Below are 13,601 nucleotides of genomic sequence, written 5' to 3' on the forward strand. Positions count from 1 at the left end.
TTGAGTACTGTCCAAATATTACTCAGCTTTCTTCATTATCTGTTGAGCAGTGAGGAGAGCTACAGAAGACCATGCTCAGCTAGAGTTAAAATTTCCCTCCATTTCCCATTCTTATACTTCTCTTTTCCCACAGACTAGAAAGTGTTAACAACTGAATGATCTTGGTGGCCCATAGTCCTTCTCTATATATTTTAGCTTGGATAATTTGTATATGATAGTTTATTATGGAACATGACTTTCTAATGGGTGCTGCAAAAAGGCTATTTAGAAGGTATACTAAATAAGGTATTAACATAATTTAAAAAAGAGAAATTTATTATTTATAAACAAACTGTCAACAGATAAGTTATTTATGTGTTGTTTTCTCCAATAAAGTGAATATTCATGAAGGGAAACATTAATCCAATGAATAGTATGCCATCTACAATTTGACAGTAAGATCCCACTTCTAAAGACACTGGATAATGGAGTGATATAGCATGGAGACACCAAGCTGGTACTGGCTTGGAAACTTCATCTCCAATTGCTAGCTTTCATAGTGCTGGAAGATGTTGTGAGGGTTACCAGGGGGTAAATGTAGTCATCAATCTTAACCAGCTGAGGTGCAATAAAGACTGGTGTGATAGTGTCACAAACATCATGAGTCTAACCAGTCACCATATAAGGCCCACTTTGCAAGTTGAAACTCATGCTTCTCACTGTTATTGGAGCCAAGATCTTGTGGCAATGTGACATATATGTAGGGGAGAACCTACCATAACTCAACTAAATGAACACGATGTGTTAAATAGACTCTAATTATCTTATTGTTCTACCCAGAGATTAACACATCCTCAACCATCATCAGAGAAACTTATTTTTTCCAATAGATTGTGATTATCACAGAGATCCCGACTGGTTCATAGAACAGCAGATTGTGGAATGTTCAGCCCTAGTGGTGCATCTGTCTTAATTCTCTCTGAAGGCTCAGGGATGATTTGCAGAAGAAGGGGCAGAAAGATTGTGAGATCCAGGGCTAGTTGATGACAACTAGGAAACAGTCTTTACTGGACATACCAGTGCAGGTGAAGATATGAACCACAGTGGTTGTGATAGCATGTACAAGTCTTGTGGGAGATGGGAATGAAGTCCTACTCTTAGCTAAGGAGCAACTGGAAACTGATAGATACTGGGGAAAGGAAATTGAGTTTCTTTTTACGGGTCTGACCCCTGGTGGATCAACCAAACTCCAGTAAGGCTACACAAGCAAGAGTATAAGGGCAGCACAAATTGTACTTGATAGAAAAAAGTAATGCAAAGTTGGTCAAATATGGGAGGGAAATGCATCTGGGAGAAGTTGGGGAAGTTGAGAAATATGATCAAATACATTGTACAAAATTCCCAGAGAACTAATAAAATAATAAAAAGTTTTCATTTTGCTTATGTGTATGTGCTTGGTCTGCATATATTAATTGCATATGTGTGTGGGTATCCAAAGAGGCTGGAAAAGAGTGTTGGATTCCCTAGACCTGGAGTTATATGCTGCCTACTATGAGTGCTAAGAGCCAAACTCAGTTCTCTGAAAGAACAGCAAATGCTTTTTACTGAGCTATCTCTCTTTCTTATTAAAAAACAAAACAAAAAACTAAAGACAAAATGTTGCTTAAGTATCTCACAATTGCAATTGTGTTTTCAAAATAAGTTCATGTGTTGATGATAACAAGCCAGCTAGACCCCATAACCGTTTCTTCTTCCTTCCTTCCTTCCTTCCTTCCTTCCTTCCTTCCTTCCTTCCTTCCTTCCTTCCTCTTTCTTTCTTTCTTTCTTTCTTTCTTTCTTTCTCTCTTTCATTTTTCTTTCTTCATCTATTTCTTTCTTTCTTTCCTTGCTTCCTTCCTTTCTTCTTTTTTTTGGTTGTGAAAATCAAGGTTTCACTACTTAGTCCAAGAACCTAGGTTCCTCCTACCCCAGCCTCCCAAAAGCTGGGGATGCAGTTATGTGCCTTGCTTTCTTCTAATTATTTCATATAATATTTCTTTAGCCATTTTATTTTAAATTTGCATATACATTTTAACTACATATGAAGCAGAAGTTAGAATGCAATAATTCTTGTTGATTTTTTTCTGCAACATCATGCTTGTTGAATTTTGCAATATGGAGGATCTCCATTCAGACATGAAGACAGTCCACATATCCTAATACAAATGGAATAGACTGGGCTTTGTGTTAGGTAGACAAGAAAGTCTAGGGCTCAACATGGCATAAGCCTACATATGTGTGCATGTGCATAAATGATTTGTAAATCCAAGACCTCTGCACAAGTCAGTAATTTTCAGAGCCAACATACTTGGTAAATAGACTAGAAATGTTGCTCCACAGTGCAGGATTAGACATATTTGCATGTCTTAATCAGTTTCTGGTTGAAACAAACAAACAAACAAAAAACAATCAAATGTCTCTCCTGCCTGTTCCTGATCATGGGTTTTAAGTATCCCATTTAATTCCAGCACTCAGGAGGCAGAGACAGGCATACCTTTGTGAGGCATATCTTTGCTACAAAATGAGGCCCTGCCTCACAAACAAACAAATAATCAAACAAGCAAACATACAACAAAACAACAAACACCCCAAGCAAAACAAACGTCCTTAATAACAGTGTTTTATTTAAGGCTGGAATTCACAGTTACTTAGCAGTATACCATGTCTCCTCCCAAATATTCCAGTTGAGCATTCCCAGCAATCTGAATTAGACAGAAACATAAACAGTAAGACAAAATCAATCACAAATTATACATTGAGGAATGATCATCAAGCTCAGATTAGAAACATTTTTCAGAAGTAAAATTCCAAAGAACATAGGCTCAGTAATTTAGCCACCAGAAGCTCTGCAGTAAAGGGGACTACAGAATCATACACATAAAACAGGAATGGTTGGAGATGCCAGGTGCAGAATATAAGCCAGGCTGACTACCTTTAAAGGGATAGTGAAGTTACATTAAAGGAACAAGATATTACGAAATATGGCCAGGAAGAAATGCAGAAAAAAATTATCAACTGAAAAATGCAACCACTGAACTTAGAAATTCCATGAGATGGGAAATTTGAGTGCTGACAAGTTGGTGGCTCAAAATCAACCAGAGAGACTCCCAGAAGGAAGAGTGTCAGACAGGCCTGATGATGGCATGTCACACATGTTCTTTGTTCTCAGGAGAATGAGGGGAGTCATGGATTGTTTGGAGGAGGTAGGGGTGGTTAGACACAGCCTTTGAATAAAGGCAATGTGGTAATCCACATGATGGAATATTGCTTGGCCATAAAAAATAAATTCTATCATTTGATTCATCATAGAGAGATTTAGAAAATATTAAGTAAAACCAAGCAGAGACAGACTAATACCATGGGCTCTACCTCATGCATTAGTTTTAATTTCATCTTTGTTCAACCTAGAGCATCTAGGAAGCAGGAACCTCACTTGAAGAATTGCCTTCATCAGATGCCCATGGCCATATCTGTGAAAGATTGCTTTAATGATTAATATGGCAGGGTCCAGGGCTTGTAGGCAGTACCATTTCTGGGCTGGTGGACCTTGGCTAATAAGAAAGTTAGCTAGGAATGAGCCAGTAAGCAAGCCAGTATTCAGTATTTCTCTGTGGTTTCTGTATCAGGTTCCTGCCTTGAGTTCTGGCCTTGATTTCCCCCCAAAATGTGTTATGATTTGGATATCTGACCTCCAAAAATTCTTTTCTCCCCAGGCTACCATTGATCACTATGTTCTTGTCTTAGCAAGAAAAATTTAGAATATACAAAATTCAAAATAATCGAACTTATGAAGGCACAGAGTGAAATAGTAATTATTTGGGCAGGGGAAGTGTAGGGAGGAAATGATCAAAAAGCAAAAAACAAAAACAAAAACAAAAACAAAAACAAAAAACAAGAAAACAACCAGGCGTTGGTGGTTGGTGGTGCATGCCTTTAATCCCAGCACTCGGGAGGCAGAGGCAGGCAGATCTCTGTGAGTTCGAGGCCAGCCTGGTCTCCAGAGCGAGTGCCAGGATAGGCTCCAAAGCGACACAGAGAAACTCTGTCTCAAAACAAAACAAAACAAAACAAAACAGAACAAAAAACCCCCAAAGCCAAAGCTCTTAGCCAGGAAGAATATGGGTTTTTTTTGTGTATGTTCGGGTAGGCTGGATAAGGGTTTTAGTACATTGCCTTGTGAATATAGCAAACAATAGAGCACTGTATGGTAAAAATTGCTAAGACAATATATCTCAATATGTTCTTACAACAGGTGTTAAGTATCAGGCAGGGTTGATTTAATCATTTGGGTTGGTCTAGTCATTCCACATTGTTTTTATAAGCCATAACCTGACTTTGTATTCTGTGAATTTATATAATTACATATAGCTATTTTCATTTTTTAAAGGATGGAAATTTAGAATAAAGACTGTTTCAATCAAGCCAAGACAGAATTCATGCCAGTATGCCTTCATGTGAGCAGGATTCAATCATCATGTGCTCTAAGAAGGAGAAAAAAATGCTATTTACCTAGTATGATAAGTATTTTAGGGTGCTATTTTAAATCAATTTTCTTTCTAACAAAACAGAAAATTTCCAAAGCATTAGAATTTCTAATTAATGCAGCATGAATTAATCTGACTTAATTATTTGCCCTGTGAGTTTGCATTTTGTATCTCCATTTATGCCAAATGTCAATCACTGGGAAACTTGATAGTAGAAATCTTTTAATCACTGATATAGACTGTATTGTGTGATATGGAATTATTTGTATAGTTTAGTGTGATAGTGCTAAATAACACAACTAATCTCCAAGTCCAAAAAGTTGTGGATAAATAATGCCACCTAATTTCTCAGTTTATATAAATGGAAACATTGAATAAAGGATACATTGCAATGTTATATACTATTGTATATACTAAACACCAATATCACCATCAATGCTATAATGATTTCAGTCTTTCCCTTTAAAATAAATCCAATACAATGGCTAGAGCAATCTCTGCATATATAATAGGCTTTGGGTTTTCTTATATATTAAATTTTAACAGTATCTAACTTGAACGCGAGAGGTTTCATATAACAAGAAATTTTGTTCTATTGAACTGTAAAATACAAAGTTATAAAGAGCATTTATTAATGATTAAATATTGAAGGGAAGTTGGAACATTTAATCTATTGAGAAACTAATTTAATGCAAAGGTACCCTGGTGATATAGACATTATTGAGACTCTACTTGAAGGGAAGGGAATATTTTCATACAATATAACTCATGGGAACTAATTTCTTTCTCCCTTGAGAATTTGAAAACTATTAGACTGTCCAATGGTACACTTTTCCAGCAGTACATAAAATCATATTAGAGGATTTCAGCAACTAAAAAAATCACCCAAGGCCAAATTTATCACTGGAGAAGCACATTCAGGAGAAACGATAAAAAGCATAGTAAGTACAAAGTTGAAATTGTTACTTTGAACTTATCCTGAAATGATTGGCATGGCATTTTTTTTATTCCGCCACCCTACTTAATTTTATGACAGGCATTTTGACCAAGAACAAACTGAATTGCTCTCAGATCAAACATAAATTTGCTGTTTTCAAACAAACAAGCATAGTAGTTAAATTTTCAGGAGTACAGCAACCAAATTGCTCAGCACATGTAGCTTCACTCTGATAAGCTTTTGTCATCCATTCAGCTTCTCCAAGACTTTACTTTGTACCTAAATTGGATGTCAGAATTGGGATGCTGAACACCGAACAACAAACGGCTGTAGTTTAGTTCTATGGTTTTGTTGTCAGTTATTTCTATATCAAAATAAGTTAAAAGTAAAGCTATCAGTAGTTTTAGTTCATTAATTGCAAAATATCGTCCTGGGCACTTGCTGGCTCCAAGTCCAAATGGCATGACAGAATACTTCAGCTTTTTTCCTCCTTTGAAAAAGGTATTTTTCTTCTTGCCATCTTCTATGAACCGATCAAACCTAAATTCCTATAAAGAATAACAGACATTGTTAGTATTAAAATTTTACATGAACTGATTTGAGTTAGGTCTACTAGGTTGCCATCTCTCCTTGTCTGTCTTGTTGTGTAAGGTTGCTTTTTGTCTGAAAACATAGAGGAGGAAGTAAAACTTGAATATGTGAAAGTCATGCTCAAACTTTCAAAAAATTCAGATGTTAGAGGGACACCTATATCCAATTACCTAAACTACTACTCTTTTTTATTCACATTTCTCTTGTCTTTTCTTACTTAGTATTCTGTGTGATGGGGAATGTACTGTGTATGTTTATCTTATTGATTGTTGAATAAAGCTCTGTTTGGCCAGTGAAACAGCATTTAGACAGGACTAGGAGTCAAAGAGGATTCTGGGAAATGTAGTAGAGAAATGATGTTCCAGGCAGGAAGTGACATAGCCAGGAGACACATATTTAAGAGAGGAGAAACAAGAAGTTCCCTTTTTCACCTCTGCTCTTCCTCCAGTGGCCCAATGTGATCCACTGGCAAGGAGGGACGCTAATAAGGCATCCGATAAGATAAGTCTTATAAAATATATAGATTTATGATAATTAAGACTGAACTAACAGATGAGAATCCTAGTCATTGGCCAAGCAGCATTGTATCTAATACAAGTCTCTCTGTGTATTAATTCGGGCCCTAACTTGGGCGGGCAGCTGGCGTAAAGCACACAAGTGGCAGTGGGGCTCTGGCGGCTTTGGCGGGAAGATTTATCGTAACATCTGTGCTGGGTAATTGATAAGGAAAAGAAGTTTATTTTGGCTCATGATTCTAGAGTCCAAAGGCCTAATAGCCTGGTGCTAATGGGGCCTTGAACTGTTCCTCACAATAGAAAATGACAGAGTGAGCTAGTGCATTTGGAAGAGTAAAAATAAGAGAGGCAGTATATAATTATAATAACCAACTTTTCTGGTAGCCAATATGGTGTTCAGAGAGTGATAACTGACAAGTCAAAGGCCTTACCCAACAACCTAACCACCAACAGGGCATTCAGATTTCAGGGTGAGTTTTGGAAGGATCACTCAGTACTCAAATCACAGTGATTCCAGTGAGATTTTTTAATCACCAAGGTTCCATCTATCTCCGTTTTTGTCCTCTATGATGGCTCTTTATATATAGACCTTTGACATATCAATTATAGGTATATGCTGCCATTGTTTCTATGAAGTAATACATCTCAGCAGCCACATTTTGGTTTTCATTTATCCTCCCAACTATCTATTAATAAATGAGTATCCTGAATTTTGGATTCAGTGCTTATGTATGGATTAAAGAGACAGAAAATAAGATGATTCAAACAAAGCCCTAGAGAGAACCTAAGCTGCAAAACAGGTTTTTTATATGTTAATGTGAATTTCCCCTATGACATTTCTATTGGAATGTACTCTTCTTGGACTAACTCTAGGTAACAGGCATTTCTGACATATTTTCTTAAATAAGTTATGCTACTTGCTACAGAAAATCAGAGAGCTGGTTTATTTAGGGTAGTTGACTTGCAGCCTTAATTTTGCCATGCTGCCAAAACATCCTGGCTCAACTCTCATTTGACTTTGTTAAAGGAAACTGAGTGACCGTATTTAAGTCCTCCATTAAACCATCAATTAGATTAATGCTCATTGCTTCAGTAAAGATGACCAATTATTTATGATAGTTGAAGCTCATTAGATCTGCTCAACCACAGTTTTGATGTAAACTACATGAAGTCAACTTAGAGTAAGTCAGATCCAACACATTTCAGGTTATGGTGAAATTCTATAATGTGAATAAATTATGAATACATCATAAATGTTTGAACTATTTTAATGGCAAATTTGGTAATATCAGGCTAATCATTTCCTTTATCAGTATTGGGTTTACCTTAGCTAATCTATAATAATTTATTTGTTAAGTATTTGAGCTTTGAAAAACTTTGAACAGTTCCTACTCTATCCCAAATTGGAAAATCAGTACAATGACGCTGACAAAATTATTTAGCATTTTATAGTTGTTTTATTTCCTAACAAGTGATACTTTAAACATACTTGAATAGCAATATATTTTACCACTGTTATGGAATGTATCCAAAGAGATCTAACCAATGCAGAATGGAAAATCTGTTCGCCTCTACAGTAAGCACAGTGGTATTCTCTGTGGACAGTGTTCTAGAGAAAGAGAGGTGTTACATGAAACTCTCCCCTGGTGAACTTCTTCCATCTTAGGGGCTCATGCCTACCTTTCTGAACTCACCACTGTTGCATTTTTCTTCCTGTTGACCAATTTAAGACAATAAACGCTCTTTCCTACAGCTTCCTGCTAAGGCCAAACAGCTTAAGTATATTTTGACATAAAACACAATCCTATGTCAGTGTGGAGGCCTCGGAAATCTATGGGGCCTCTTGTAGTAGATCAGTACTCATCCCTAGCATAGGAATGGACTTTGGGAGCCCATTTCACATGGAGGGATACTCCCTCAGCCTAGACACATGGGGGAGGGCCTAGGCCTTATCCCAAAGGATATGACAACTCTGAAGATCCCTATGGAAGATTTCACTTTCCTTGGGGAGCAGAATTGGTATGGGATAGGTATGGTGTTAGTGGAGGGCAGGGGAGGAGGGATGGAGAGGGAACTGGGATTGACATGTAAAACAATCTTGTTTCTAGTGTAAATAAAAAATGGAGAAAAAAACCACAATCATAGAAAAAATTAACTATAGTTCTAGTGTTTGTGTCAGAAAAAGCAAAAAAGAAAACTTCCCATAAGTTATGACTTTACAGTATCCAGATAATGTAAAATAAGCCTCAAGCTAACAAGGTTGCCCAGATTCTTCTCCATGACCCTCTAGGAGGCTAGGGCATCTCCCTCAAACTTCTAGACAATCACTAAGTTTACTCTTCCAATTTTCTGTCACACTGTCTTAATTTCCTCAGAATTAATATCTCAGAAATTTCCACTTTATTGCATATTTAGTAAAACTAAAAGGGAAAATATCAGTAGTAGCATTTGCTCTGTGCATGTCATCGTGAGAACATAAATATACAAATTTGAATAAAATTTAAAATAAATTTGAATAGTTATTTATTTCGTTTGTTCCACAGCCTATACATGGAGAACCCAGACAGATCCATGTCAGGAAAACCTATGATCTCCATTAGGGAGTTAGTTCAGTTTCAACCCCTTAAGGGAAGCATATTATAATCTCACCTGAGCCATTGGGGATAACAGTAACGTAAAGCAAAGGTAAGCTAGCAAGTTTCACTCAGTACTAATCACAAGTATTAAAGCCTCTGAGTGACCTTAGGGTGTTGGAAACAGGAGTGGGTGTGAAAGATACCAGATCTGCCTACTGCCCACTAGGTGTTCTACTATAATGTCCTGGAGGGGAGCACATTCACTGAATTGTGTAACAAACTCTCATTGACTTGGGCCAGAGGATTTGAAGCAATCTGGCCAGTGGTACAGAGGGAAAAAAGTCTGTGGGCCCTCTAGAATTCCTTTGCTTGGAAAGAAAGTGGCACAGAAACCAGTGGCTTGTAATCAGTCTTTCTCTGGACCTCATCATGCAAAGATAATGAAGTCTAAGTGCAACTAGAACCACCTTGCAGAAGATGGCAGAGTGGGGGAATCTCCTGGCATCTCCTTAGTCTACCTCTGCGTTTTCACAGCCTCCAACACAATGGCACTTCCATGGCAGGGTTCCACATATGCTTGTTGGAATGCACAAAGGACAGTAATGCCTATTTTTAAAGCAATACTCATGTTTTTGAAGAAAAGATAGATACAGAATGTGAACGTGAGTATACGGAGAATGAGATGTGCCTACAAATTCGGAGTGTACAAATAGCAGAAATGGTACAACACTGATGGACTTGAAAAACTCCAGTCTAGATAGGAGATACACTTTTCTGGATCATGAGGAACTTTTAATGTATATGTCAGAAGATAATTGCTTAGCAACCTCATTTATGTTTTCCTAATACTATGTTTAGTTCAGTTCAATGGACTTTTTAAAACAAGTGTTTCCTGTATTAGCGGCATTGCTAATACACAGGCATAAAGTACAGCCCTGCTTGTGTGGGGGGGAATACTTAATATGTTCATATCTTTAGTTCACTCAGTTCTTGACTTGAGTGTAGGAATTCTAAATTAGACAAAATATATAACTTCCTAGTAGTGAAAACAAGCAAACAAAACTTCTCAGTGTTTGGAAAAGTTAAGAGGACTCTAGTGCTGCCCTTGGATTCTAGTCTTCCAGGAGATAGGATGACATTGCAGAGAAGTTCTTTTTTACCTTCATGATCTGGGTTCGAATCAGTCATGAGTTGTTACCAGCTAGTACTAGCTTGTGAGAGGTTGTGTACAACTGTCCCATGCTCTCTATCAGAGTCTTTATGTTGGTAACGTCTTACCTCCCCAATATAGTAGTGTTTATACCAGAGACAATTAATGAATATTACAGGTTAGGGATTTCAAAACTGTTTCACCAGGACACTAAGGGTTTCAGTGTGATAGATGTGAAAAGTCATTGTGATGGCATGGCAGAAACTCCCTTAATATAAAGTACCTGGCTATGAGAAAAAAAAAAAGCCATGTGGGAAGGCCTATATTGAAAACAATAAAGACAAGGGGACCTTTTATTTTTGTGGCACTGTTATTTTATCAAAGTACTTCTGGGAAAAGAGAAGGTCACTTTGTGTTAGCATCCTTGAACTCTACTGAAAGCACAATCTATTATTGTTTAAGATAAATAATCATTTATTTATAGTACTTATTCACCTGTAATAACAGGTCTATTCAAAGAACAGTGATGATAATTAAAATAATTCTGACATTGAAGTTTCCACAGTGATGGAGAGTACTTTTTTCCAAGGGCTTTCAAACTCTTTAGCATTTTGTTACACCCACAACCTTCTGAAGATGGGGACACACTGCATGAGGTTTAACAAGACCTTCTAGTAGCAGAGCTTTTCTGGAATAGTCTGAATATGCTGTGCTTCTAATGTCACTTTGCTTTGTCTTTACCTCAGAAGCTGCATGGTGATGGTGACTCATTGACATCTTCAAAAATGCTGCCTGTTCTCTACAGCCTAATACTGTAAACATGTTTCACGCCTGGACCTAGAAAAATGGACCTGAGGCGTTCATTCACTCTACATAGCTCCATGGTTTCTGTTAGAAGAGAAACTATCACCATTCCCTTCCCATTACTTGATGGCCAGTTATAGGATTTCTGGCCTATAACAGTGGGGAATTTAAGGAAGACCTTAGAAAAACTTTAACAAGCAAATCATTGCTAGGTAATTAACGAATCATCTGGACTTTGCAGGATAGAATGTCTTACCTCTAAAGAGTGAGTCAAGGAGGGCTGCTTCCCTTGTTTTACTCCCATTGTATGTTTCATTTGCCTGTACGTTTTCACACACTGGCAAGAGCCATTCAAATATGAGATATCACAAGATAAGCAGCCCATATTTATTGAGAGAAAGAATAATCCTTCATACACTAGTTACATGGTGGTGGCTTACAGGCCAGATTAGATTTCAGAACACATTTTGTTTATCCCTTGTAGCTTTCAACTTTACTTTTCTGGATATTTGAAATTCTGTTTCATCTCAAAGTCAAGTTTTCATGTTCTTTAAAACCCACTTAAATAACATCTTTAAAAGCTATTCTTAGTGTTTGCAAAGGCTTAAGAGTGAGTTGCCCAGCCATGCCATTTAGATGCCTTCTAGGGGTCTTCTAAAAAGTGTTTTTTTTTTTAAAGATTTACTTTATTTTATTTTATGTATGCCACATGCATGTCTAGTACCTGACAAGATCAGAGGTAAGTCACCTGTACTGGAGTTACAGATGGTTGTGAGTATCCATGTAGGTGCTGGGCACTGAGCCTGGGTCCTCTGCAAGATCAGTAAGTGTACTTAATGACTGAGCCACCTCTCCAGCCCCCTCAGGTGTTCTTTCACCATTGTTCTTACCATTCTTAGTAGTATGACTATATTTAAGCTCAAGCTACTAGTTAATTTAATCTATTTGCATCTAGTATATATTTCAGTGTGTACCTCTCTGTCTTAACTGATGTATATTTTCATTGCACTCACTCATCTTTATATCTCCTTAGTTACTTTACATGGATAGTATCCTGTTGGTAGGATGACACTTGAGTAAGTAGCTGCAAAATACTTGAAATTTGAAAGGTAGTAATATCCCGTGGGCATGTACAATAGCAAAAGGACACAAAGGTGACAAATGAACAATGACACATTCTCACAAATTTGATGGAAATTGCACATTTTTTCCAAGAGGAGATGACAAAGATGTTTATTGTTGAGGAACTTGGAATTTTCTAGGTAGGCAAGTAAGGGTGGTAGGGTTTCCCAGAACAAAGAAATAATTAATGTAGAGCTTTTCAGGAGCAGAGAGGTACAAGTACAGGGATGAACATGTAAGGGAGAAACAGGACAAGTTTTGGAAAGTATTGTTCAGATGTTCTGAAAGTACACTCTAGTCTCCTAAGAGCCCATGTTGGGTTAAGGATCCCAGTTATGTCTCCCAAGAGTTAGTAAACTTGCATTTGGAGCTCTTATTTATTTTTTTTTGCTCAGTTATTGCCTCTCTTCTACTTGTAATTCCTAGTCTTCCTAATCAAAGTTTGAAAGATATAAAGTCTATAGTGAGGAGTAGGGGTCTCTTCTAGACTCAGGTCCAGGGACTTCAGTGACAAATGGCCCATATGACTTTTAGACTTTTCATTACTGCTCGTAGATGGTGGTTTCGCATGGGCATCTGAAACCTGAGTTTCTATTGTGTTTTCTTATTGCCATCTTAACAAGAATCAAAGAAAATACATTTATGTGCTACCTGACAGTGGTAAGTGCTGAGTGGATATTTATAGAATAAATAATAATAGCCGGCAAAATTAGATAGAAATGGTTCCAAATCATATTTTTGTTTTTGTACAAAGAATGATCATCATTCCACAACTAATTTCAAGAAAACAACACTGTAGCAAAAATTGTCCATTTCTAAAAGAAATTAGGTATAACCGAATAATACTAAAACCTACTAAATAATAGACTCACTAAGTCTCCTTAGAGCTATCCTAATAATTTTAAATTACTGTTCACAAAATTAAATTTTTATTTAGTATGAGGAAAACCTTTTGTTTACTATTAATGTCATTGGGTAATGTCTGCATTCCACAGGGCAATATAAAACTCAGCCCCTTTCCTTAATCCACTTCCTTCCCTAGCTTCCTCTTGACTATCCCCATCTTTCTCTCTCAGTTTTTCTATAAGTCAAGGCTTGGTTTGAACTAGCTAATTTCCTGTACCAACCTGCCAAATGCCACATTTTGGATGTGCACCACTACTCCTTAATCAACACTTAATAATTTCTTCCTTCTTTGTGAGTGTGTGTGTGTGTGTGTGTGTGTGTGTGTGTGTGTGTAAGAGAGAAAGAGAGAGACAGAGACAGAGACACAGAGAGAGACAGAGAGAGAAGGAGAGAAAGAGAGAGACAGAGAGAGAGAGAGAGAGAGAGAGAGAGAGAGGGAGGGAGAGAGAGGGGGGTCATCTCACTATGTAGCCCTGGATGGCTAGTAATGTACTGTGT

The 13,601-nt window shown here is 37.2% G+C and overlaps 1 protein-coding gene across 4 annotated transcripts in view; it reads right to left on the bottom strand.

Moving 5' to 3' along the window:
• Positions 1-4,988: 4,988 nt before the first annotated feature.
• Positions 4,989-13,601, bottom strand: part of LOC100754734 (cytochrome P450 7B1) — a 155,815-nt gene continuing 147,202 nt past the window's right edge. For all 4 annotated transcript variants that reach the window (XM_027403483.2, XM_035439955.1, XM_035439956.1 and 1 more), the window contains one exon: positions 4,989-5,987. In XM_027403483.2, the coding sequence (XP_027259284.1) occupies positions 5,691-5,987 (297 nt within the window). In that variant the 3' untranslated portion in view covers positions 4,989-5,690. The remainder of the gene's footprint in view (positions 5,988-13,601) is intronic.

The sequence above is a fragment of the Cricetulus griseus genome, chromosome 2 (assembly GCF_003668045.3).
Source record: "Cricetulus griseus strain 17A/GY chromosome 2, alternate assembly CriGri-PICRH-1.0, whole genome shotgun sequence".
Classification (NCBI taxonomy): Eukaryota; Metazoa; Chordata; class Mammalia; order Rodentia; family Cricetidae; genus Cricetulus; species Cricetulus griseus.